This window comes from Podarcis vaucheri, assembly GCF_965113315.1.
Source record: "Podarcis vaucheri genome assembly, chromosome: 7".
NCBI classification, from domain to species: domain Eukaryota; kingdom Metazoa; phylum Chordata; class Lepidosauria; order Squamata; family Lacertidae; genus Podarcis; species Podarcis vaucheri.
The window spans coordinates 41,975,076-42,002,557 of NC_138765.1; the positions used below are offsets into that span (position 1 = coordinate 41,975,076).

Sequence of the window (27,482 nt, forward strand, 5' to 3'; positions counted from 1 at the left end):
AAATAGTGTGCTCCAGCAGAAAGGCTGCTGCTTTCTAGACCAGAGGCAGTGGCTGGAGGGACAGAGCAGAGTCCAGAATGGGGAGCTCAGCTGGGGCTGCAATTGTCCTCTTTCTCGTCCTCTGGCAACCAGCAGATGCTTTCTGGCTTTTCAACGTGCTCTTCCCACCCAGTACCACCCCAGAAGCAGCTCTCTCCAATAACACTCCCCCTGTGGTGCTTGGTAAGTTGGCATGGGGCACATGACAAGGGGGGCAGTGGCAGTCCTGGGGCTGGGGAGGCTAGCTCCCCACTGCAGGCAAAGTGTTGGCATGGTGGGAGGGGTCGGTGGGATAGTTGAGGGCAGTCATTTGTGAACAGCCAGCTGATCAATGTTGGGCAGGCAGGTGTGAGGTTTGAGAAGAGTCTGTGTTGGGTTGCTTTGGCTGCGGTAGTGCCCCTTCCCCTGAGACATGGATGGCTGAGAAGATGCTAGTCAAAGCAGATGGATCTGTAGGGTCTGATTAAGCTCACAGCTAGGATAGTTCAGGGCCTGATATGCTCAGCTGGGATACCTAGAAGCAGATTGTGCAGTGCTGGGCTGCTGGCCTTTTCTGTGGTACGCATTGATGTGCAAATAGGTCTGAGATAAAGATGAACGGTGATCAAAGTGATGTCACAGAACCACTGGTGGGATTCCCAGGGCTAGAGGAGAGCCATGCTATTCTTCCCCTTGGAGGAGTACCTTGAAGGAAAGGGCATGTGGGGGACACTTTCCCAGAGGAAAGGCTGCAAGCTCTCCTTTGTCCTCCCAGCATTTGACTGCACCTTGCCCGACACTCCTGTAAGATGCTTTAGGAAGAAGAAGAAGAGTAGTTTGGATTTGATATCCCACTTTATCCCTACCCGAAGGAGTCTCAAAGCAGCTAACATTCTCCTTTCCCTTCCTCCCCCACAACAAACACTCTGTGAGGTGAGTGGGGCTGAGAGACTTTAAAGAAGTGTGACTAGCCCAAGGTCACCCAGCAGCTGCATGTGGAGGAGCAGGGACGTGAACCTGGTTCACCAGATTACGAGTCTACTGCTCTTAACCGCTACACCACACAGGCCGGTAACCTCTCCATGAGTTCTGCATTGCCCTGCTTCTCCCTCATTGCCCCACATGAAGGAGGCCTTGGCAAGAGCGGGTGGGGCTGGATGAGATGGTCCATCTCATCTGATTGTGCCTGGAGGCAGATCTATCCCGTTTGCATCTAACATGGAAGCTACAAGGTCACCTTGTAGCAACCCATTGACATGCATGCTTAGCAGGGTGATGGTCAAACTGGGAATAAACTCTGTTGGTTCACCTAGCTGCCTAACGGAGCTGAAGTGTGGCTGCTGGGTCTTGCTTAGAGTGAGGCAGTGTGCCTTGCCTGGCATCTTCTCCTTCTTGGCCTCCAAGTTAATCAAGCACAAACTCCTGAATGTGTCTAATTCCCCTTTCAGAGAGATCCAGCATTGTCATGCTTAGATAGACCAGGGAGAGCTGAGCAGAAGGACATCATGGGGTGGCAAGTTCCTTTCTGTCCATAGATTGGGGTGGAAGACTGTAGAGCGGATTGCAGTGCTTCATCTTGGGTAGAGGGCAGGACCTAGGAAGGGAATTCTTATTTTATTTTTGCTGGTGGCTCTCTCCCTTCCTCCCGCTGCAGAAAAATCAGCACTTCCATAATGCAAGAGTTAAAGGCAGAGGACCTCCTCTGTCCTGTGTTGAATCTGGTGAGCAACCTTTGACTCCTGGCCCAAAAGTGGCCTCTCCATCCCATGTATGTGCACACCCACCCACCCACACCCTGGGAATCTCCTCCTGTCTCCGTCCCTTTTGATCCTGCATGGAATAATCTTGCATAGTATTTTGTCCCACTGAATGGCCTTGACCGGACTTTGTTTTGTTTGCCTGGAGCTCTGAAAAAATGGTCTCTTTGACCAGAGAGCAAAAGTGATCTAAGTAGGTTCCTGTGTTCCTAGGAAAGGATGAGAAAAAAGGACCAGCACCAAGAGGTGTCTTTAAAGCATTATATAAGGCTATATAGGAAAGGCTGGGTTGAATCCCACAGCCCTGGCCTTGTCAAAACCTCTTTATGGCCGGACTCTGGTGATTAGACAGGGGGTGGGGAATGCTTTAAAGACACCTCCTGGTGCTTGTCCTTTTTTCTCGTCCTTTCCTAGGAACACAGGAACCAAATTAGATCACTTTTGCTCTCTGGCCAAAGAGACCATTTTTTCAGAGCGCCAGACAAACAAAACAAAGTCCGGTCAAGGCCATTCAGTGGGAACTTTTATCATTTTAACTTGTATTCTGTATTTTGTTGCATTACTTTCTACTTTCCCCCTCTGAGGGCAATTTCCTCCTCCATTCTGAACCTAACCCCAGGGCCCTGACAGAATCTTCCTCCCAGATCTGATGCTCTTAACTTACAGAGAGCTTTGTTACATTTGGGGGCAGTAAAAATAGCACTCCACACCCACAGCTCAGAGTGGTACAGTCTTCTCTGCTGCACATGCTGGTGGAGAACATTACTCAAAGTGGCAGAAGCCTGGACTGCACTACTTCTAGTTTCAGGTAGGAATGTTTGCTAGGCCAAAGGCAGCAACATCCGTCCCACAGTGTGGTCAATGGATTTAGCCATGACAATGCTGCCCTATCCTTTTTGGCTTGAGAGTTTCATTGTTTGCAGGCTTTTCACATATATGTGTGGGAGCTTTCAAAAATATGATACCCACCCCCATATGCCCTTAAAGTGGTGCAGTATGGAATATGACCATCTTGTTCTGTCTGATGTGTGGACAGCAGGTTCTGAGACTCCAACTGGATGGCAGGTTCATTAAGGACAAGCATGGGCAAAATCACATTATTGCAATCCCCAGAAGTAAGGGACTCCAGATCCCACCAGAGCACCTGTTTCAGAGCATCTGTGGGAGGACCTTGCCAGTAGTCTAAAACACAAAGCAGCTCCCTTGGACTGAAATCTCACTCTGCCCTTTGGCAGAATCTACTAGGAGACTCTGTGGAAGCCACTCTTGGAGGAAGACAGGCATTCTGACCATATAGGATCAACAGATATCTTTTTTACATTAAGGGGACACAGGACCCCCAAGCACACAAACAGGATTCCTCATGCCTTGCTTTTTGCAATAAGCACGTCGTCTCACAGGGTAACCTGTGGAAAGACTTGCCAGACTAAAGCATTCAACTAATGCTCAGACAGGCTTTTCATCACCTGTATTTGCTACTTACTCGAGGTTGTGTGGTCCTTCAAGACCACTTGGCAGGGCTGCAGCTGCTGGGAATATCCTTATGTGTTAAGTTTTGAAAAGAAATTTGGTGGGATTTAATCATATATACAACAAATACATACACACAGGACAAGGTACAGCACAAAATTTAGCTTCCCTAATAGTCTTAAGTACTCAACGATTTAAGTCTTTTCCAGATATGCTGAGCTTTTTTGTAGCTGTACTATTATTTTGTTGTATTGCTTTGTTTGACTTACTTAACAAAAACAAAAAACATATTTTTTGCCATAGCAAAAAAAAAAGTTTTGAAAATAAATAAAAACAATTAAAATCAGTAAACAAGCTGATCTCAAGGCTCAGGCTGGCCACAGGAGGTGACAGAAACTTGCTCAGACCTCAAAGCAACTGGTTTCAGGCCTGGTTGTGCTTCTAGGACCCAGCATGGAGGCAAACCCAAGAATCCCCCTGTTCCAGTCAAAGGCACAGCCCAGAGGCTGAGATTCAGAAGGAATAAAGCAAAGGCTGGGAGGGGCTGGGAAGCACCACCATCCTCATTCCTTGTGGCTTTTCCAAGATACCTGAGTGACATGAGTATCCTATAGGCATCGCACCTACAGCAAGATCCTCACAAAAAGACTCTCAACGGTGTCTTGCTTTTTTTGGGTGCTTTACAGCAGAAGGTGGCCAAAACATTGTACCCCCAGATGCTGTGAGCTGCAACTTCCATAGCCCCTGAGCCTTGGCCGTGCTAGCTGGGGTTGAAGAGTGTTGTAGTCCACAACATCTAGAAGGCGCATCATTGGCTGTCCCTGCCTAACAAGAACAGAAGCGCCTAGCAAGAAACTCTGCTCACCACACAAGCAAATGGCTGTACATTTTTGCTGGGAAAATGGTTGCCACCTTGTTTTGGTGGCCTAGCTCCTGTTCCCAAGGTATAAACAGGTGAAGCTTTGCCCACCATTTATATCCATGATGGGGAAAGCTTCATCAGTTCTAAATTCCCATGCACCAAGAGCAGGGCCTCTAGAAAATATAGCAACCCCCCATCCCACCCCGCTCACATTCTTTCGTTGCTACAAAAGAACTGCAATCTCTCCAGGACTTTAGATGCACCACTAAGGCAGGCTGCCACTCCTCTTTCTCCACCTTTCAGTGCCTGGTTGCCTGGGAAACCAACTAGAGGCCAAGCTGGACAAGCCGGATGTGGTGAACTGGATGTGCTACCGCCAGACAGATGACTTCTTCACCATCTGGCTGAACCTCAACATGTTCCTGCCTCTTGGGGTTGACTGTTGGATTGACAATACCAAGTATGTTACTGGCTGAAGCCACTTTATAGCTTGTTATTCTGTGACTCCCTCATGTGAGGAGGGTCTGCGAAAACTGAGCCAAAACAGGGTGAGGGACGCTTCATCCTTGGTGGAAGCCCGAAGTATGTAGAAGTACAAAGTAGCACAGGAAGGGGATGGGGACCTGGTGTGTCCCCCCTTCCAGCTGTCATTGGGCTCCAATTCTCTTCCATCCCAGCAGCCAGCATGGCCAATGGTGGAGACTGTAGTCTGTTGGTTGCAAGAAAAAAAATACAGTGGTACCCCGCAAGACGAACGCCTCGCAAGACGGAAAACCCGCTAGACGAAAGGGTTTTCCGTTTTGGAGGCGCTTCGCAAAACGAATTTCCCTATGGGCTTGCTTCGCAAGACGAAAGCCCATAGGGAAATCTCCGGGGACCTCTTTTAAATGCTAGCGGTGGGGAGCAAAGCCTTTTCCCCCCCTCCGGCCTTCAGAAGAGGTCCAGGAAGGCCGGCTGGGGCCGAAAGGCTTTGCTCCCCAGTGCCAGCATTTTAAAAGCAGTCCGGGATAGCAGGGAAGCGCTTCCTGCTATCCCGGACGGCTTTTGAAGGCAGGAGAGTCTCCGCCAGCAGCGGCAGCGCTGCCGCTGCTGGCGGAGAGGTCCGCAAAGCCTGGGCGTGCTGCGCGCAGGCTTCTGCATGCCGGCAAGTCTCCGCCAGCAGCGGCAGCGCTGCCGCTGCTGGCGGAGAGATCCGCGAAGCCTGGTCGCATCGCGCCCAGGCTTCGACATGCCGGCAAGTCTCCGCCAGCAGCAGCATCGCTGCCGCTGCTGGCGGAGAGATCCGCGAGGCCTGGGCGCGCTGTGCGCAGGCTTCTGCATGCCGGCAAGTCTCCGCCAGCAGCGGCATCGCTGCCGCTGCTGGCGGAAAGATCCGCGAAGCCTGGGCGCGCTGCGCGCAGGCTTCGACATGCCGGCAAGTCTCCGCCAGCAGCGGCATCGTTGCCGCTGCTGGCGGAGAAATCCGCGAAGCCTGGGCGCGCTGCGCGCAGGCTTCTGCATGCCGGCAAGTCTCCGCCAGCAGCGGCAGCGCTGCCGCTGCTGGCGGAAAGGTCCGGGAAGCCTGGGCCGGACAGCTTTTGAAGGCAGGCGGGGGGAGCAAAGACTTTCGCCCCCGCCAGCCTTCAGAAGAGGTCCAGGACCTCTTCTGAAGGCTGGCGGGGGGCAAAAGTCTTTGTCCCCCCTGCCTGCCTTCCCAGGGGCTTTTAAATCGCCCCGACAGCGGAGAAGTCCTCCGCTGTCCGGGGCGATTTTAAAATGCCGCCCGCCAGCATTTTAAGATCGCCCCGGACAGCGGAGAAGTCCTCCGCTGTCCCAGGGTTTTTTAAAATGCTGGGGGTGGGAAGAAAAGCCCTTGTCCCCCCCCCCAGCCTTCAGAGGAGGTCCGGGGACAGACTGTCCCCGGACCTGGTCTGAAGTCGGTTTCCCTAGGAACGCATTAATTGATTTTCAATGCATTCCTATGGGAAACCGTGCATCGCAAGACGAAAAACTCGCAAGAAGAAAAAACTTGCGGAACGAATTAATTTCATCTTGCGAGGCACCACTGTAGGTATAAAAAGAGTATTCCTAGATGCCAAGATCCCAACCTGGGGCAAATACTCATCAATGAGAAAACCACAGTCAAGATTTAAAATCACAAAACCAAGTAAAGTGTAAAAATATACACTGTTAGACCATTAAAATATGGGCCCTTGTGAGTTCCCTCTTGTCCTAGCATAGGACACCACATGTCTGGTAAGTTAAAAACTGGTTTACTTTCAAACTCTTTAAAGGTCAGGTTCATGTGCTTTTCTATACATCAGTCAGAAAAGTTGCACAGGCAGTAAAACTTGGCTGTTACAAAGTGGTAAAAGTTATTTGTATAGGTGCTCAAGAGTTGCTTGTGAGAGCCATGCCGTCTGAGCTCGGAGAAACCAGCTCAGACCTCCTCACATGTTGAACTTTTCAGGTAGACTGAAAGGAACAAAGGTTTGATTCCCTCGTTCCTTCCAAGGTGAGCTAGGTTGGCAGGACATAGTAATCATTACGATTTTTAAAAAAAAGTATTTTCTATGACATTTTAATAGCCAGGAATGAAAAACCCAGCATGGTGGTTGTATTTTGCTTTGCACCTGAATCTGCCTTCTGTCCACAGAGTGATCTACAACAGGACAACTCGGAGGGTGTCCAATGCCCCTGGAGTCCAAATCAGAGTCCCTGGGTTTGGCAAAACCCACACAGTGGAATACCTGGACAGGAGCAAACTGGCTGGTAGGAGGCATTGCTACCTGCAAATCAGTCATCTCTCTGGTGGAGGAAGGAAGTTTGCTGCTTCACTCTGCTTGGAGTCGTCTTGAGCCATGGGCATAGCCAAGGGGTGGCAGGGAGGGGCAGCTGCCCCCCATCAATGAAAATCAACAAAAATACATAGCAAACTGAGGTTCTGCACCCTTAACGAAAGGCCTGCCCCCCCCAACAAAAATCCATGGGATTAAAATGAGGGCCCTACATGGCATGGCATGTCATAGAGAGCTGCCTTATCTAGCAGCAAGGCCCATTTCCAAGATACTTCTGCAGTGCTCAGAAGACAACAGGGAGCCTTGGGAAGCAAAGGTGCCCCCCCCTTTGGTTAGGGTCATCTTCCTTGCAATATCCTCCCCTGGTTGATTCCTGTCCAATTTGGTTCCGGGATTAGTAGCAAACAGATCTTGCTCTTCTTCCCCCTTGGAGTGACGGGCACTTCATGCCAATTCCTCACTTTCTTTTTACTTACTTACTTACTTACTTTTTTTTTTTTTTTTAGTAAAATGCATAGAAAACAATTAGTGAAAATCAGTACCGGTAATTACCACCCCAGCAATGACTGGGAACAGACTTATTACTGAGTGAATGAAACGTGCCCACTTCTGACTCAAAGCTGCTTCGGAAGTGACATGGGGAAATTGTTTCTGACTTAGGCTTGTTGTGGGTTTTTAGGGGGCATTTGATAGCTGGGAAAGGCTTCTCTTCCTCCTTGCTCATGATCTTTTGTGGCTTTCCCCATTCCTCTTCTTTAGAAAAAGGTATTCTATGTGTGTCACTTTCAGTTTGTAATGTAGGCAGTGTTTCCCCCCCAGGGGATATTCAAGCGTACACAGTACCAGCACCTCTTCTTCTTCTTTGTTAAAAATTGTGCCACTTACTGTAACAACGTCACAGTGAAACCGGCACCTATGTTTCTACAAAAAAAGCACTGAATGTAGGCATGCAAGAAAGAGGACCTTCCAGAAATTTTCTGATCCACCACCCACTCTGCCCAACCATTTCGCACTGTCCAGAATTTCCTTTTTGTAGGCGTTTACCAGAATACAAGAATCTTTAGCTAGGGAAAAACATGTATGTTTAGTGTTTCATTATGGTTTCCCTACTTTCTTGAAGACATTTTTTTTAAAAGGGTGCAATTTCCGCCTTTTCCTGCTTTAACAACAACAAAAAGCTGCTCATTCCACACCTTAGGAAGTGGATATTGTGCCCATACCTGAGGTACCAGAGGGTTTTTTTCAGCCCGGGGGGCGGTGAGTGTTACGGTATATATCGAGGAGTTGGCATCCTTACTCCTGCCTCCTAATGTGCTGGACCTAATGGGGCTTGGAGCAACCCAGGGAGCCCTCAGAGCAGGAAGTGGACCCCTCCAACAGGTCACCTATCCAGCCTTCCTCCCCTTACCCCCCCTCCTGTTAACCTCTTCCTCTCTCCTCCTACCTCCAGGGTACATGCACACACTGGTGCAACACCTGGTCAACAATGGCTATGTGCGAGACCAAACCGTGCGCGCCGCCCCCTATGACTGGAGGATTGGGCCCGGTATGTACAAATGGGTAGCTAGGGAGGGGGCTGTGAGGAGGACTCAGCTGGTGGGCCAAGGGGTGGGAAGCAGGAATGCTTTCCCCTGAAGCATAATGTTTGACAGACTATTGTATTTTAATATTTTGTTGGAAGCCGCCCAGAGTGGCTGGGGAAACCCAGCCAGATGGGCGGGGTATAAATAATAAATTGTTGTTGTTGTTGTTAGCAACCATGGAATGACAGTGAGCCCAAGGTAAGGAGAGAGGGGTGAAAGCAGCCCTCTTGAGGGGGGGGAGTCTAAATGCCCCCCCAACACACATACCTGTCGCTGTGTGGCTAAGGCAGCTTTTGGGGAAACAGCACAGAAGGAAAGGGCAACTATTTCCTTCCTTCGCCATCATAACAGCCCTGGTGCATATCCCGCCTCCCATGGCTGATTTTTTTTAAAAAAAACCAGAATCTTAGAATTGTAGAGTTGGAAGGGACCACAAAGGTCATCCAGTCCAATGTAGGAATCTTTTTGCCGAACGTGGTGCTCAAACCCACAACCCTGAGATGAAGAGTCCCATGCTCTACCGACTGGAAGTCTGTAATGAGGTCTGGTCGTACATTCCACCTCCTCTGGCCGCTCAGCAAAGCGGAGGCTGCTTCAGGTTTGAGGGTCGGAGTCTCCACAATCTGCTTGGAACATACAAGAAAACAATATCTGGTGCTTCTGAAGCACCAGGCTTCCCTGACTAGTGGTCAGAGTTTGCAGACAGGAGAGCATGGCTTCTGGAGGACCTGAGCCTCTGCAACATCCTCATTTTAAAAACACACTGTTCAAGTCACACAACTGGCAAGGACTCGCGAGGAGGCCTTGCACAAATCTCCACCTCTGACCTTCTGTGCATGCAGAATAGCTCGGGTTCAGTCCCCCATGGCAGTGTTTCCAAATAGGGCTGGGAAAAGATGCATCCCAGCCCCATCTGCTGCAACACCGTGGGGCAGCCTGGATGGCCACTGGGGTGGCCAGCAAGGCCATGTGGCTGGCCGGATCCAGCAACCCCAACTGTGTCTCCACAGATCAGCAAGAGGAATACTTCTGCGACCTGCGCAGCCTTGTGGAGGAAATGCGTAAGACCTACCAGAAGCCTGTCTTCCTCATTGGACACAGCCTGGGAAACCTCAACATCCTCTATTTCCTCCTCCAGCAGTCCCAGGCCTGGAAAAGCCAGAACATCCGGGGCTTCATCTCTCTGGGGGCTCCTTGGGGGGGAGCAGTGAAGCCCATAAGAGTCCTGGCCTCAGGTGAGTTGCTTGCCAGCAGGTGAGGTGGGCCGGAATATCTGGTCCCTCCAGACTAAAAAAAAGGCTGTGTGCACCTCTTACTTGGGTGACCTCCCCTCCTCTTTCACTGTCTGGGGTTGCTGCCAGGCCCCTTGAGGCTCAGGGATGGGGGGTGGAGCTATCAAAATGGGGGTGGAGCTTAAATGCACTTTTAAAAAACAAAAATCCTCTCAGGCCTCTAGCACAGATTAACTGTCTTTTATTGCCTCCTTCTTAACTAATCTAGACATGAGTATCTCGGGGGGTGGGGTGCATCTCTCACTCTTTTTATTATTGCTGCTAAAAAAAAGGAGATGGTTCTCTTTGGATTGTGTTGGGATTTCTCAGTGTTTTCCATAAAACTCAGTTGAGCTTTAAAGATGCAGAATGTACACAGCCGTAGTCTCTTTTTCCTGCTGTTTTCCAGTTGTGCTGTTCAACTCCAATATACTTTGTTTATTGTGTGGTATGAAACATAAAAAGACTAAAGCTATGTACGCACTATACTTTTAAAGCACATTTTAAGCTCCTTCTTTCCCTCAGAGAATCCTGGGCTCTGTAGTTTGCCCCTCACAGAGTTACAATCCTCAGCAACTTTAACAAACTACAATGCCCAGAATTCTTTGAAGTGGGAAACATGATTTGAACGTGCATTCAAGTCCATTTCCTGAGCTTTCTGGGAGATTGGTTGGAGGTCTATGCCAGTACTGCAGTTGATACCAAGCTGGTCTGCATTTCAGGTGATGAGCAGGGCATCCCCATTATGTCCAGCATCAAATTGCGTGAGGAGAAGCGCATGACCACAGCCAGCCCCTGGATGTTCCCAGACACAATAGCTTGGCCCGAGACCCATGCCTTCATCTCTACCCCCTCCTACAACTACACCTACCGGGACTACCAACGCCTCTTCACTGACATTAACTTTGAGGATGGCTGGTACATGTGGAACGACACCAAGGACCTGCTGAAGGGGCTGCCTGCCCCAGGGGTCGAGGTGTATTGCATCTATGGCACGGGTTTCCCAACTGTGGAAACCTACATTTACAACGACCGCTTCCCCTACGAGGACCCCATTGACTTTGTGTATGGGGATGGGGATAACAGCGTTAGCCGCCGCAGCCTAGAGCTCTGCAAGCGATGGCATGGCCAGCAGGAACAGAAGGTCCATGTGGTGGAGATGCCGGGCGTGGAGCATCTCAACATGATCTTTGACAACCGCACCCTCAACTACATCAATGAAATCCTGCTGGGAAACTTTGGGGAAGCCACAGCTGCAGAAGATGAAGCAGGGAAAGGAGGAAGTGGCTTCTCAGAGACCCAACACAAAGACCAACAGGAGAAATGAAGGCCCTGCGCTGAGGAGATTGGGGTCACTTTATTCCTCCTGCATAGATAGGAAGCAGGATGACTCATGCGTGCCCCCCACCCCCCAAAGTCTACAGTGTTATGTGCAACACAGCTTCATGCAGAGGTGCCTTGCAGGATCCTGCCTCCCTGCTTGCTCTGAGAGGGAAAGACTCCCCCAAATTGCTCCTGCCAACTGATGCCTGGCAAATTTCCATCGCTGGTGTGATTGTTGGGGCCTCTGAGAGTTCATGTCCCCCTAGCATGCTTTCAGTTTGGTAGGCAGGTGAACTAGCCCAGAGTTTTATTTACTCAATGCAAAAAGAACAAGGAGTCCTGGAACACCTTGTAGACCAACACATTTTATTATGGCATATGCCTTCCTGGGCTGCATCCCCTTCATTGTATGTATGGAGTTGTGGGTATATCTAGACATACACATCGTCAGACACATATTAAACACAAGAAGTATAGGCTGTATCAATTTTATTAAAGCTTAACAGGGCACCCGAGAAGGGTGGCAGCCAGAAGAAGAGGATGATGAGCTAATGCCAACATGTAAAGGCTTTGCCCAACAGTGGCTTCTGGCTTTGACTGCATCTTCCAGAAAGGGGTGGCAGCAAGAGGAGGGGAGAAAAATCCTCCCCATCTCCTCCAACTGCCCCCCCCTCCGGAAGACTAAAGACAAAGCTGGAAGCCGCAGTTTTACACAGTCTTTATATCACGTTGGCTTTGGGCTTCTCTCATTCTCTGGTTGCCACCCCTTTTTGGCCTTGGCTCCCCAATGTTGGCTGTGGGGCAGATGGAGGGCAACTGCCCAGGTACCCTCACCTCTGGCTGCACTGCCAAACATGGTGGTGATGAGGACATCCCTCTTCTTAGAGGACGTCCCTATGCTGTGCAAAACTTGGCCAGCTTCAAGGCCCCTGCCCTGGGCAGCCTCAGCAACCTGATCCCATAGACAAGCTGCATGGCATCAGCAACATGCTTAGCACGCCCATGGCCACAGCCACTTCTGCCTGCAGTTTCCTCACTGGCCTGCCCCTCCTAAAGGAAGGGAAGGCCGTATCTAGGTACCCCAAGCCCCCAACCAAGCTGCCCAGCCGGCCTCCCAACTTATGGCCTGTAGTTATGCACGGTTAATCCTGGAGTGACCCTAGGCTCACCTATCTAGGTAAGGTAGATCCTGGTGAGGAAAAGGGGTGTGGGAGGTTATATGAAGGCAGGGATAATTGTTATAAAGGGAAGGCAGGATTCATTTTAACTAACTCTGTAATCCTGAAAATTTCCAAGAGAGAGCCCAATCACATTAGCGAGATAGGGTAGAACAGCACACTGCCCACGAGTGGAAAATATCTCTCCTTTATTACTTGGCAAGTTGCACAGCTAAGTTCTGCTGCAGTAAGCAGGTTCTAGCCTAGGACACATTGAAATGGGAAAGGAGACAAGCTAAAGTTGAACTTGTCCAGTTGGATTTATCTGATGTGTGGTGAATGCGGAGGCTAGGGGCTGGATCCTTCCACTTTCCATCTCCCAAGCCAACACTGCTTCCAGGAAGGTGCTGTTGGGGAAGGAAGGAAACCCGCACGGACGCTAAAGATTTTAAGACAACTTTCACAGAGAGAGAGAAAAGTCCCCCCAAAGTGCTCCCAAATATAAAGCTCTCTCACTTGAAATATTTCCCCCTACTCTTGGTTCTCTCTTTGGTAACACCCCTGAATAATTTTAGTCCTCTGTTCCACCAATTCTGTATGGGAATAATAAATGCTGTACTGACCTATGAAGGGCTGTTGAAAGGATTTCTGAGATAATGTTTGTGAAAGCTCTATGAATGTATTTTGTTTTTTTCTGTCTCATGCCTGACACTGGGGCTTTGGGGATGGCACAATTATTTGTTTTTAAATTAAAGAGGAGAAATGATTTTGGAATGATCACGGCACAGGCATTTTGTTTTGTTTTTTTTTTACATTTTTTAAATAAATTTTATTATTTTTTATCATTAATACACATATACAAGCATACAAACATACATTTCATACAATCTTTAAAAATATTCAAACATACTTACACTCAATCCCACAAATAGTTCCTTTCCCCATCACCATCCACCGACCCTTCACCCCACCTTTGTGTTGACTTCCAATCTACTCAATTACAATATCTTTCCACTTCTATTACTTTCTTTCACACACCTTTACCCTAATTTCATACTTCTTTTTCTATTACACGTTGTTTTCCATCTTATTTGATATTTCAGTATTTGAAACGGAACTTGTTTATTCTAATAGGAGTTCTGATTTTTCGATATGATTTTGCAAGTATCTTTTAAACACTTTCCAGTCCCTATCTATCTTTTCTTTCGAAATCCTTCCAATTTCTTCCATTGTTTTGGATATATTGTAATACTCCAATAATTTGGCAAGCCACTCTGTTTTTGTCGGTATTATACCACTTTTCCAGTTTTTCGCAATCAATAGCCTTGCTGCTACTGTTGCGTATAAATATAAGGTCTTATCTTCTTCCTTTACGCTTCCTGGTACTATTCCCAATAGAAAACCTTCTGGTGTTTTCCTAAATGAGTATCTAAACATTTTTTTCATTTCATTATATATTATTTCCCAAAATTGTTTGATGTTTAAACAATTCCACCATATATGTATCATAGTACCTTTTCCCGTGTTGCATCGCCAGCAGATATCGCTACAGTTTTTATTCATTTTTGCTATTCTTTGAAAGGATTTCTGAGATAATGTTTGTGAAAGCTCTATGAATGTATTTTGTTTTTTTCTGTCTCATGCCTGACACTGGGGCTTTGGGGATGGCACAATTATTTGTTTTTAAATTAAAGAGGAGAAATGATTTTGGAATGATCACGGCACAGGCATTTTGATACTTTTTTAAAAATTGTTTTTGGTTGCTTGGTGCTGATTTTTATCTTTTCCTTTCTGTGCTTGCTCTGCTTGGTTGCTTCATGTCAGTCAGTCTTTAGGATTCACAGCAGAAACCTATGCATACTTACTCAGAAGTTCATCTCACTATGTTCAGTTGGGCTTACTCAGGATTGCAGACTTAGCTGCATTCCCAGGGTCTCAGTAATCTCAAGATTGAGTATTGGATGTACCTTATCTCTGTCTGTACATATGTTAATGTGTGTACACTGCAAGGTGGTCATTTTGCATACTAAGCTACAATGGCTGGTTTTGAACCATATATTGTAAGACAAATGTTTTTTCCGACTATAGCTATTACAAATTTTATTTCATTTCATTTATTTGTTGGAGATAAAGGTATTGTACATTATCCCTTCCCTTGCACATTTTTCCCTCACAACAATCTGGTGACGTGGGTTAGGTTGAGAGGTTGCAAATGGCTCAAACTTACCTTGTGAACTTTACAAAGAAACTGGAATTTGAACCTGATACCTGAGTGTGTTGCTGTGTGCAATGGGTAGGCAGGGTGGGGAAAACGCTGAGTTTGTACAATGTTCCTTGATGTTTGAACTGGAATGCTAAAAGCAGGTAAACTCAAGTTCCAGAGGGAACAAAACAGTACAACTTGATTTTTGTGGGCTTCATTGTGTGTGGACTACAGAGTTGTGTTTAAAAGTCCATAGCCTCTAAGTGTCTCTATTTTCCAGGGGTGTTCCTGATTCTAGAGAAGCCGTTCCGGTTTCTGATTTGATTCCGGAATGCCCCACTTTTCCTTAGGATGTCCCTGTTTTCATTGGATAAATGTTGGAGGGTATGGAGTTATCCAACCCCCAAGCCGTCGGAAGACAATCCTGTATAGGGAAGTATTTATTTAAAGTGTTTAATGTTTTATTATGTTTTTATATTTGTTTAAAGCTGCCCAGAGTGGCCAGGGCAACCCAGTAAGATATGTGAGGTATAAATAGTAAAATTATCATTATGGAATGGGACATCCCTATTTTCATCGGAGAAATGTTGGAGGGTATGAAAGTCTGGTTTTGTACTTTTTTCAGATAAAACCAAATTTCTTCCACACCATCGCCTCTGTGGGCGTAGGGGTGGGGGTGCCAATTCATGGTTCACCTCAGGTGCCAAAATGTCTTGGGCCAGCACTGTTCCAAAGCATTACTGCTTCCGATTGTGAAGTTAAAGTATAGCAACCATTGCTAGTAGCCATTAATAGCCTTCTCCTTCGTTGTCTGATAATCTTTTAAAGCCATACAAATAGCTAATATACTGCGGTGTCCAGACCAGACTAGGGCACAGGTGTCCAGGGTTCAAACCCCCTCTTGGCTATAAAGCTCAATGGGTGACCTTGGACCATGTTTCGAGCTCTCAGCTTAGCCTACCACACAGGGATCTTGTGAGGATAATTTAGAGAGGGGAATTGCACCTTGTACACCACTTTGAGTTCCTCAGACAAAAGGTTGAGGTTTCATGTAATAATACAGTAAAACACCAAGAAATGCCTCTAGGTGCACAAGCATGTTTTTAAAAAGATGCCTTGAGGTGGCGAATGTGGGTGAGCACCCAGGCAGAGAAAGGAGGTAGTTCCATAATACAATGAAGCCCACAAACTCTAACATTTAAAATAACATCCAAACCACTGGAACCGATAAAATACAATAACCAAATGATGGACCACTAGCCACTCAACACCTGGCCAAACAGGTAAGTTTTAGGAGGTGCCAGAAACTGGATCAGAGTCATGTCCTGCCTTATTTCCTTCAATTCTCCAAAGGGGTGCAAAGTTGGGAGGATTTGGGGGAACTCTAAGGGGAGCCTAGATACAGCTGCCTAAGCCTCCTGCCTTGGGGTAAATGCAGGGGTGGGTCAGGGACTTGGCAGCCGCCTGAAGTTGCCAAGTGGTGACATGGGCCTGGCAGAGAGAGCATGCCTGGAGCCCAGAGCCCACTGGGTCCAGTCCTTGACCAGGCTCCTTGAAATGTGTGGCTGAAGGGCATCTACGGTAATCTGCAAGGAGGATGGAGAAGGAAGAGGTCCTGGCTTGCATTTGGAGTGCTTCCTCTTATTTCTTTGTTTCTCTTTCTCTTCCCACATCTACAATATCCACTGCTGGCTGAGGTCATGAAAGCTGTAATATAGCTCCTCCTGGGAGGCTCCTCAGGCGGGTGAATGGGACGGACCGCCCCCCCCCCCTGTTGTGGTGGCTGCCCTCCTGCTGTGAATTCTTGCAAAAGAGGAATATCCAGTTGTGTAGATAGAAAGTGAATATTGGCAGAGAAAAAGAGGAGCCAACATGAAATCTTTTCTACAGGTGAAACTCAAAAAATTAAATAAAAGCTGAACAGAGGGCTCCAACTCCTTTTAAAAATTCCAATAGGAAAGAAATAAAAGATGACAAAGGAGGTTAACCTGGAGGTTAAATTACCCTTGCCTTGATGAACATTGCTGCTAAAGAAATTATGGGTGTGCAGCTGGTGAAAAAATGGCAGAGAGGAAGAGACTCTTGTTTCTTTTTTCTCTTATACTTTACTAAGGGACCACAACTCACCGCTAGAGAGAGGAAATAAATTTAAGCACAGGGTGTTAGAACTGATGGCATTATGTCAGAAGGAATAATTCTGGAACTGCATTGGAAAGAAACTGTCTGGGTGAGGGAGGAGGAGGGGAAGGGGCTGTGTTTATGCTTTTCTGTTTCAACAAGGGATTTACTCACCCCCTCCCAGAACAAGGAGAAATAAAGAATTCGAAATAAAGGCCCACGGGTTTGAGCAAGTAGAGGTGATAGCATTCATGAAAACAAGAAAGTCTTGGACTTGGTTCGAAAGGAAAAACTGAAATTCAGCAAAGCAATGTAGATGGGGGGGGGGACTAACTCAGTGTTTTGAAGGAAGTTTGGTTTAACCCCCCCCCCAACTCTCCCATGCGGGCTGGTTTCATTGACACTGTTTGCAGGAGGAGAATGCTTTTTGTTCAGTGTGCCAGATGGTTGTCCTTGGAAATAATGGATGGTGAAGTGCAAATGCTGTGGTAAAAATATGGATTTTGATAACAACACAGTTCTGGAGAAGAAATGGACTTGGTGAAAGGAGAACAATGATGGAAAGGATGCATCCAGATTTACATACAAGGAAGATGGAAAGAAAGAAATAATACAGAGACAACAAGTAATGATTTAAGGTAGAGTGGCAAGGGGCAAAGTAACCTCATTTGTTTTGTTTTATTCTGTTTTGGGTTTTTTAAGGGAATTGACAAATAGACAGCTGAGGGAGATGGGGTAAGGGAGGACAAAAATGTAAATTAAAAATAATTTTGGATTTAAGATTAGATTCCATCAGAAATGGAATATGAATTGAAAATAAATAATGTAATATTAAAGCAGTAAATAGGGGACATTGACGATGGAGAGTAGGAGGTCAACTTAATGGAAAAAATGTATTAAATTTGATGTATTTAGGTACTGATTTGTTAAAAATTTGGATTTGGAAAATTAATATTTTTTTTTTTGGAAAAAAAGAGTTCTATTTCCCAAAGAAATCCACTCCCCAAAGGCGTAATACAAAGGTCATATTATACCACAAAAAGAGGAAATTTGAGCCCTTGACCTGTCAAAGTGTCTCTTTCACCTCTGGGGCCAACATTAGTGTATCTCTTTGCTATTACAATTAGTGTCTGTTCACATAGTCCTTGATTTATTAGTAGAAAGCCCTCTTTAGGTCTTTTATTAGGTCTAGTATTGCCCATTGGCAGTTTGCTGGAAAGGTCAAGCATGTGCTGTCACACTCAGGGGGTTGTGGCTGCCCCTGATCTGACCACCACAGCCACTCAGGACTACTTTGTATATGTCCCTGGGATCCTTGTTTTGGCTTTCATTTATAATCAAACCATTTTATTCAAACATTTACAGTGTTTCTCATTCCTAAAAGAGAGTTTATAGGCCTTAATTAATAACATTATTAATTATGTGGGGGGTTATTGGTTATTGGGATGGGTTATTGGTTTATATTTTGTTCCTGTTCTTGTCATGTATTTTGTGCTTTTATATTGCATTTTTATGTAGTCAGCGCCCTGAGATCTGTGGATTAAGGGTAGTATACACCTTTAAGAAATACATTTAATAATACTAACTTCCACAAGGTGCGTGTCTCTGCTTTTCCCCATGCTGTTTGATGGATGAGATGTCGGCAAGCTGTTCTGCAGAGCCAAGCCTGCTACTTACACAGTTTTTCCTATAGAGGCTGCTGTTTCCTAAGGGGATTTAAAATTTAAAGGACTGGCATTTTATCAGTAGCGCTTTTTTCCCGTTGTATGGGACTGTTTGTGCTTCTGTATCCTTGTAAACATGCACTTATCCACATGTGTTATATTCATGACACAGGGTTAATGAATGCCTGCCTTAATGATTCTATGGCTTGGATTGCTGTAAACAGTTTCAATGAATGTGTGTGTGCATGCACATGTGTATGAGACAACGCAGTATAAAAATAATTTTATGAATGAAGTGTCCCTCTCTTTTTCTCTCCCTTTCAGTCCACAGGGTGCCCTTTCAGACCCTGAGGGCAAGCAGCTCCTCCCAAATGCTCTTCTTCCCAGGTCCCTCCACAAGGGAAGGTGGCAGCTAACACCAAAGCTGCCCCCCAAGAGAAGGAGCAGCTCTCATATCACCCCAATAGAAAGGGCAGCCCCCAAACCTTCCTCAAACCAAAAGAAGGAAGCAGCCTGCTCCCACTTCCTCCAACCCAAGATAGGGAGCAGCTCCCACCCTTTCTGCAGGAGAAGGGGCCACCCCACCCTTCCAAACCTTCCTTATCCCAAGAGTGGGGCAGCACCACCCCAGTCTGTCTGTGGGCACTTAGAAAGGGATGCTGTGATTACTAAGATCCAGCATGGGTTTCTCAAAGACAAGTCATGCCAGACAAACCTTGTTTCTTTTTTCAATGGAGTTACAAGCTTGGTGGATCAGGGGAATGCTGTGGACGTAGTGGATCTTGATTTCAGTCTGGCAGGGCCTTGCATATTGAGGAGCATTCCTTCACATTAGCTGCCACCTGCCTACGCCCAACTTGGCCACTTCATCTACTGCTTGTGAGAAGGAGGCTGATGGAACACTAGCAGCATACCAGCCTCACTCCTGAGTCTCCCAACTGTGCCTCTCTGCCAGAGGTCTGAGCTGCTGCCTACAGGCAACACAGCCTTCTCTACCCCTCCTCAGGTGGCGTGGAGGAGGAGGCCTTTCCATAGTCAGCCCCAGTCCACTCAGCTCCTATACATGGAACTTTTTTTGGGGGGGGGGACTGGCCTCTGACAGCAAATGCTTTGGGGGCTGACTCCACAGGCAAGTCTGCTGTTTTACCATATATATATATATATATATATATATATATATATATATATATATATGCAGGTTTTGGTGTCTTCGGGTGTCTTCCCGTGTAAGAGTCGGGGTGTCTGTGCGACGTTTCGACGAGGTCTCACTCGTCATCTTCAGGCTGGTGCTTTCGGCTTCTTGTTACTGGAACAGAGCAGAATCTGGTGTTTGAGTTCCTATAAATACTGTTGAGGGGTGTGGTGTATAGCCTCCAACGTTCTGGGCAGAGAGGAAGTTCCTAGATTAGTGTGCCTTTTCTTCTTTTGTTCCTTAATTACTTGAGGGATATCTTGAGTGATTTCATGAGTGATATTCTGAATACCACTGGGTGGGTCATTAAGTGTAGATTAGTTGCTGAAGCTTTCGTGTCTTGACCTCTTGAGCTTGTGAAGAGTTTTTCTGAGAAGATGGCTCCCTAGGACACACTATCTACCGGAAAAAAACACACACCAACCGCTACTTACATGCACAATCACACCACCACCCTGCACAAATAAACTCCGTAGCCAAGACTCTCATCTCCAGAACCAAACGCCTGGCTGACAAAGACCACTTGACAACTGAGTTACAGAATCTCTCAAATGTGTTAATCGCCAATGGATACCAGAAAAACAGGGTTACGAAGCTAATCCAAAAAGAAACACCCCCCAAAAACCAAGACACAGAAGAAAACAATGGCATGGCCCTCCTTCCTTATATCAAGGGCACTACAGACAAAATCAGCAAAATCCTCCATAAACACAATATCAAAACAGCCTTCTGCACCAACCAAAAAATAGCCAATATCCTCAGAAACCCAAAAGACAAAATCCAGCTGGAAAACCAAGGGGTCTATGAAATACCCTGCAAAGTCTGCCCAGCCACGTACATTGGACAAACAAACAGACGAATAAATGCACGTATCGCAGAACACAAGAATGCCGTCAAAAAAGAAGAAAAAACTTCCTCTCTTTTCCAACACATGAAAGAAACAGGACACGAAATTAATTTTGCAGATTCCAAATTGCTCTTTAACATGGAACATCACCACAAGAGAATAATCATGGAAGCCATCGAGATAGAGAAACACCCTCACAACATGAACAAGCGTGACGACACGTCCCGCCTGCCAGACATCTGGAAATTAGCCCTCCCCACAAAAACCGACACCAGAACCAGAGGCACACAGAACGCCGTCACCAATCAACCACACCAGACCCAAACCCAGACCCTCTCCACAGACATATTACAGACTCCATCCAGTAGCCAAACTATAGTGGCACCTCCGGATGCTGCACCCCCCTGCAATCCCTACACAGATCTGGCTGGCACAAAGCACAAAACCACAGCTCGCCCCTATACACGAAGCCAAGCCAGAGCACAACTAAATGCAGCACAGCCATCTTCTCAGAAAAACTCTTCACAAGCTCAAGAGGTCAAGACACGAAAGCTTCAGCAACTAATCTACACTTAATGACCCACCCAGTGGTATTCAGAATATCACTCATGAAATCACTCAAGATATCCCTCAAGTAATTAAGGAACAAAAGAAGAAAAGGCACACTAATCTAGGAACTTCCTCTCTGCCCAGAACGTTGGAGGCTATACACCACACCCCTCAACAGTATTTATAGGAACTCAAACACCAGATTCTGCTCTGTTCCAGTAACAAGAAGCCGAAAGCACCAGCCTGAAGATGACGAGTGAGACCTCGTCGAAACGTCGCACAGACACCCCGACTCTTACACGGGAAGACACCCGAAGACACCAAAACCTGCATTCCTGTACCCGTGAAAATCTACGAAAGCAAATATATATATATATATATATATATGCTTTCGTAGATTTTCACGGGTACAGGAATGCAGGTTTTGGTGTCTTCGGGTGTCTTCCCGTGTAAGAGTCGGGGTGTCTGTGCGACGTTTCGACGAGGTCTCACTCGTCATCTTCAGGCTGGTGCTTTCGGCTTCTTGTTACTGGAACAGAGCAGAGTCTGGTGTTTGAGTTCCTATAAATACTTTCAACACATGAAAGAAACAGGACACGAAATTAATTTTGCAGATTCCAAATTGCTCTTTAACATGGAACATCACCACAAGAGAATAATCATGGAAGCCATCGAGATAGAGAAACACCCTCACAACATGAACAAACGTGACGACACGTCCCGCCTGCCAGACATCTGGAAATTAGCCCTCCCCACAAAAACCGACACCAGAACCAGAGGCACACAGAACGCCGTCACCAATCAACCACACCAGACCCAAACCCAGACCCTCTCCACAGACATATTACAGACTCCATCCAGTAGCCAAACTATAGTGGCACCTCCGGATGCTGCACCCCCCTGCAATCCCTACACAAATCTGGCTGGCACAAGGCACAAAACCACAGCTCGCCCCTATACACGAAGCCAAGCCAGAGCACAACTAAATGCAGCACAGCCATCTTCTCAGAAAAACTCTTCACAAGCTCAAGAGGTCAAGACACGAAAGCTTTAGCAACTAATCTACACTTAATGACCCACCCAGTGGTATTCAGAATATCACTCATGAAATCACCCAAGATATCCCTCAAGTAATTAAGGAACAAAAGAAGAAAAGGCTCACTAATCTAGGAACTTCCTCTCTGCCCAGAACGTTGGAGGCTATACACCACACCCCTCAACAGTATTTATAGGAACTCAAACACCAGACTCTGCTCTGTTCCAGTAACAAGAAGCCGAAAGCACCAGCCTGAAGATGACGAGTGAGACCTCGTCGAAACGTCGCACAGACACCCCGACTCTTACACGGGAAGACACCCGAAGACACCAAAACCTGCATATATATATATATATATATATATATATATGGTTTTGGTGTCTTCGGGTGTCTTCCCGTGTAAGAGTTGGGGTGTCTGTGCGACGTTTCGACGAGGTCTCACTCGTCATCTTCAGGCTGGTGCTTTCGGCTTGTTGTTACTGGAACAGAGCAGAATCTGGTCTTTAACATGGAACATCACCACAAGAGAATAATCATGGAAGCCATCGAGATAGAGAAACACCCTCACAACATGAACAAGCGTGACGACACGTCCCGCCTGCCAGACATCTGGAAATTAGCCCTCCCCACAAAAACCGACACCAGAACCAGAGGCACACAGAACGCCGTCACCAATCAACCACACCAGACCCAAACCCAGACCCTCTCCACAGACATATTACAGACTCCATCCAGTAGCCAAACTATAGTGGCACCTCCGGATGCTGCACCCCCCTGCAATCCCTACACAGATCTGGCTGGCACAAGGCACAAAACCACAGCTCGCCCCTATACACGAAGCCAAGCCAGAGCACAACTAAATGCAGCACAGCTATCTTCTCAGAAAAACTCTTCACAAGCTCAAGAGGTCAAGACACAAAAGCTTTAGCAACTAATCTACACTTAATGACCCACCCAGTGGTATTCAGAATATCACTCATGAAATCACTCAAGATATCCCTCAAGTAATTAAGGAACAAAAGAAGAAAAGGCACACTAATCTAGGAACTTCCTCTCTGCCCAGAACGTTGGAGGCTATACACCACACCCCTCAACAGTATTTATAGGAACTCAAACACCAGATTCTGCTCTGTTCCAGTAACAAGAAGCCGAAAGCACCAGCCTGAAGATGACGAGTGAGACCTCGTCGAAACGTCGCACAGACACCCCAACTCTTACACGGGAAGACACCCGAAGACACCAAAACCTGCATTCCTGTACCCGTGAAAATCTACGAAAGCATATATATATATATATATATATATATATATATATATATATAATTTCTATGCCATTCGTCCTCTGAGGATCTCAGGACAGTGTACAATATAAAAACACAAAAATACATAACATAAATACATAATAAAATGGCAAAAGTTTGTTAAAATTAGCTGTAAAAGCTAATTTTTAAGAGAACACACTGCCAAACATTTGTGATACCTTAAATTCCCAGTCAGCTGGGGCAGCCCCTGCTTTGCACGTGGGGTCAGGCCTTTACAGGGACTAATTCTGAAAGGGTGTGAGGGAATCGGTTCTTTCTGTGTTTAGATTTGCTGTTGAAACTGAACTTCAACGCAGACAGAAAAAACCCTGCTTACAGCTGTGCTTTAGGGCAAAACCTGATCAAAAACCGTGACAGTTTAAAATTAAACGGTGGAATGACCTGCAATGGCAGAAGTGAAAGCAGCTTGTTGTTGCTATTTATTGCTGCAGCTTAATGCCGCCGCCCGCCTCCCGCAGATCAGCTGAGAGCCGCTGAGCAGTGCCTTGGGTCTAATCCTCGCCAGCCGACCCTTCCAGCCTTGGCAAGGAAGGCACCAGAGAGCGCAGGCGCATTGAGGCAATGCAGAAGAGATCTGGACCATTACCTGCCCTGTCCCAGGCAGAGAGAAGAAGAAAGCCTTTGTGCCCTCCGCACCCGCTTGAAGAAAGCCGAGTTGATTAAGCGCCTGGGTTTCAGTGGGTCAATGAATTAAACTGCCTATTTATCTATTCATTTAAAATGTTTAAAGTTGGCGCATCACCCCTAACACAATTTATTTTTTAAAAAAATACCCAGCCATGAAACGCTCCCAAAAAGAAAAGGAGAAGCGAAACGAGGCGTTGGAGTGGGAGGAAGAGGGACCCCCCCCCATCCCACCCCACGGGCCGGCAGCTGCTGGGAGACAAAGGCGCACCGATGCCATCAGGTGATGCGCGCAATGGGGGGACTGGAGAGGCGGCCCTCCTTTCGGGTCCCTGGGGAGGGGGCAGAGCGCGCTTACCCGCCCCTTGCGACACGCCCAAGGCTTTCCCCCAAGCGCTGCCCTGGGCGGCCCTCCAAGGGCTTCCCGCAGCCTCGAGGGGAAGAGAGACGGCAGCGCCTGCAGCCCCAGCCCGGTTCGGCTCCCGAAGGGCGGCGGACTCCTCCTGGTCCGGAGCGGGAGCCGCCCTGGCGCCGCCGCTTCTTCGGGGGTCGCTGGAGCCCGCCTGCCCGGGGAGGGGTCTGGCTGTGCGGGCGCGCCTTCCTCCGCAGCGCCACTGAGCATGCTCGAAGCCCTTGTCTGTCGGTCGGTCTCTCCCCACCCCCGTCGCCGCCCGCCTCGCAGACCCTCCCGCGCTTCCTCCGCCGAACCGACCAAGCGGGCCGAGGAGGAGGAGGGAGCGCAGCCGGGTAGGTACCGGGGCGGCTACGGTGGGGTGAAGGAGGGGAACCCCCGGCGGGCGGGATCTCTGGCGGCGGGGCGGGGTTCCCAAGGACAAAAGGCGGTTCGGGGGCTCGCTTTTCTTGGATAGCTGCGGGCCCACAAAGAGATCCCCTGCAAAGAAGTCCCGGGGAGCCTCCGAGGGACGAACCCCCCAGTGATCCTAACAACAGCCCTGCGAGGAGGGTCGGGCGCAGACAGACCAGCTGGCCCAAGTCCACCTAGCGACCCACGTGCCTATTGCTGAGCAAGGCGACTGAACCCGGTTTCTCTTCCCCCGGACCCCCGTGTGACTCTCGGGGCCTTGCTGAAATCCTGATCTTCGGGATCTCCCCAAAGGCAGCTTCAGCTCCGGGGTGTCGCCGGGCTTTTGTTTCTGCGTGGGGTCTTCCTGCAGGTGCTATCCAGCTGCGGAGAATGTGTGGGAAACCCAACCTCCAGGATCTATTGTGTGATGGGGGAGAGCGTGCAATCTCGTGGTCCTGTCTGGTTGAACGGGAGGCTGACGGTGGATTCAGGGATCCCTCAGGCATGGAAACCTCACACTAACAGTAGCCTCAAGGACCCTTGCTTTACATGTTCTCTCCCACCCGGCACAGAGAATAAGGTCTGGCCTCCCCCATATCATAGACTAAGTCCTGACTGCCTGCCTGTCTCCTTGGAGATGCCCCAGCAGCTGTCCCAGCCCAAAGTGCTCCTTTTGGGGCACCCTCCAACCACCTGCTTCCCCTACTTGGAGATGAGGAGCCCTGGATTCCTGTTGAGACGCAAGGACAAGCAAACATCAGCTTGCCTATTTGCTGTGCCATAAATAAGGGGAGCAGATTTGGCAAGAGCCACCTTTGGGTCATGCTGGGCAAACCTGTGCCTGTTGAGCCCCTGCAATTCCTGTGGTCCCCAGGCCATTCGCAGAGCTGATGGGGCTCAATCTGGATGGGGCAGCTTCCCTTGCCTTGCTCCAGGGATGCTTCCTACATACAGATGCATTCCTAGGCTCCTTGTGCCCTTGGCAAGGAGCTGAATCGGCATCTCCGCCCTGCTCCCTGCTCCCTTCAGTAATGCTTGAAGGTAGACTCTGCCTTCAGTTGTGGAATTGCACAGATGGTGCAAGTGGTGTGAGTTTGCTGTGCTGTGCTAGGGTTTCCAGTAGTCCTCCTGCCCCCCCCCTTCCCTGTTTGCCTCCTGTCCATTATGATGACATAAGAATCTCCTCTCTGGATCAGACCAAGGCCTGCCCCAGCCAGTATTCTGTCTCCCAGAGCAGCCAGCCAGCCAGTCAGCCAAGTCTGCCTTTGAGAAGCTCAGGAGCAGCTAGCCCCTAAGATCTGAGGTATATTGCTCATGGACATGGAGACTCCATCCTTAGCTGTCCTGTTGAATAGTGGCTACTAGACCTGCCCATTCTGCCCTTTGACTTCACCCCTTGTCAGCCAGCTCTTTAAAGGTCCCTCTGGCTAGCCAGGTGCTCCTGGGAACCAGGGCTCAGAGATCCATTTTTGCTTTTTGCTCAATGGGGATTCCTTAAATCAGCTCCCTGTTGCATGCAGAAATCCTTCTTCCTCTTCCTCTCTACCATGGCCAAACATGCTCAGGGTGGGTGGCGGCAGGCTCAGGGGCAGAGCACACAGTTGCCTTTCAGAAGGACCCTAGAAGGCATCTTCAGATGGGAAGTATTGGTGGATCCTGACAGCTAAGCGTTGTAGCCAGTGTTAGTTCTACTCTGAGTAGAGTTTAGGGGGAGGAAGCCCAAAGCCAGGGAGGAAACTTAGAGCCCATTTTTAGTGCCAATAACCTGGCCATAGAACATGCAAAGTAGTCACTACAAGGGTGACTGAACACACACTGAGAGTCTCCTCCTGCTCCTCCTCACTGAGTAATGGCAGCCAAGCTTAGCACATCAGACTTTAGTAAGGACCTGTGGTCCCTCTTCATGTTTTCAGATAATGCAAAGCCTGTGGGGGTGCTTACTGGGTCACCATCCAGAGCTGCCTCTTGCGAGGAGAACAGGCCAAAAGAGAGATGTTGCTGTCAGCAGCAGCAGCAGCAGCACCCTTCCGCCCCGCAGCTGGTGAAGTACGTGAGAGCAGACTTGCTGGCTCAGGTCGATGGTAGACATTCCTGTCTTTACAGTGGCCATCCAGATGCCCCAAAGGGAAGAAACCCACAAGCAGGACCTGAGCACAAGATCTGCACTCTCCCCTTCTGCAGTATTCAGAGGCATTACTGAGTCTGTCCAGGGAGGCAGGGCAGAGCCATTGTGGCTGTTGGCAGCCTTCTCCTGAATGAATCTGTCCAATCCTTTTTTTAAAACCATTGAAGTTGGTGGCCGTTGCTGGGGGAGTGAGTTCCATCATTTCGCCGTGTTCTGCCTGAAGAAGTCCTTTCTTCTGACCGTCTGGAATCTTCCAATATTCAGCTTCATTGGAAGCCCATGGGGTCTAGTCTTAGGAGAGAAGGAGGAAAGCTTTTCTCTGTCCACTCTCCATGCCTTGCCTCATTCTAGAAACTTTGACCATGTCAATTCTTTTTCACCGCTCCATTCCGTTATAATTTTGGGTGCCCTTTTCAAATTCTACAATACTCTTTTTGAAATGAGGTAGCCAGAAATGGGCACATTCTTCCATGTGAAGTTGCAACATAGATTTGTATAATGGCACTACAATATTAGCAGCTATATTTTCAATTCCTTTCCTAATGATCCCTAGCATGAAATTTGTGTTTTTCACAGCTGCTGCACACTGGGTCAACATGTTCACTGAGCTATCTGTTATGACCCCAAGGTCTCATTTCTGGTAAGACACCACCAGTTCAGACCCCATGAGTGCACTTGTGAAATCAACAGTCTTTTTGCCCCAACTTTCATCACTTTGCACTTGCTTTCACTTGCAACTGCATTAGCTGTTTACAGCCCATTCATTCAGTTTGCAGAGGT

General features: G+C 47.9%; 2 protein-coding genes and 1 long non-coding RNA gene across 4 annotated transcripts in view; 2 read left to right on the forward strand and 1 right to left on the reverse strand.

Moving 5' to 3' along the window:
* Window positions 1–12,844, forward strand: LCAT (lecithin-cholesterol acyltransferase). Its single transcript, XM_082232263.1, has 6 exons — window positions 1–222; window positions 4,411–4,567; window positions 6,743–6,858; window positions 8,335–8,430; window positions 9,478–9,702; window positions 10,461–12,844. The coding sequence occupies exons 1-6, from the start codon at window positions 78–80 to the stop codon at window positions 11,063–11,065; spliced, it is 1,344 nt and encodes a 447-aa protein (XP_082088389.1). The 5' UTR covers window positions 1–77; the 3' UTR covers window positions 11,066–12,844.
* Window positions 4,576–25,699, reverse strand: LOC309537447. Its single transcript, XR_014221927.1, has 2 exons — window positions 25,391–25,699; window positions 4,576–4,816 (listed from the first exon to the last, which is right to left on the reverse strand). It is a non-coding gene; the product is annotated as an uncharacterized lncRNA (long non-coding RNA).
* The window catches only part of MATCAP1 (microtubule associated tyrosine carboxypeptidase 1), a 9,029-nt gene continuing 5,925 nt past the window's right edge, over window positions 24,379–27,482 (forward strand). The window contains exon 1 of one of the 2 annotated variants that reach the window (XM_082232262.1): window positions 24,379–24,519. The gene's annotated coding sequence lies outside the window, so the exon portion shown is untranslated. Of the gene's footprint in view, window positions 24,520–25,741; window positions 25,881–27,482 lie in introns of those variants that run through there. The other variant, XM_082232261.1, reaches the window with a different exon arrangement.

Coding starts and splice junctions, on each gene's coding strand:
- LCAT (XM_082232263.1), top strand. CDS start 78: ATGGGGAGCTCAGCTGGGGCTGCAATTGTCCTCTTTCTCGTCCTCTGG. Junction 6,859..8,334: donor GGACAGGAGCAAACTGGCTG/GTAGGAGGCATT, acceptor TCCTACCTCCAG/GGTACATGCACACACTGGTG. Junction 9,703..10,460: donor CATAAGAGTCCTGGCCTCAG/GTGAGTTGCTTG, acceptor TCTGCATTTCAG/GTGATGAGCAGGGCATCCCC.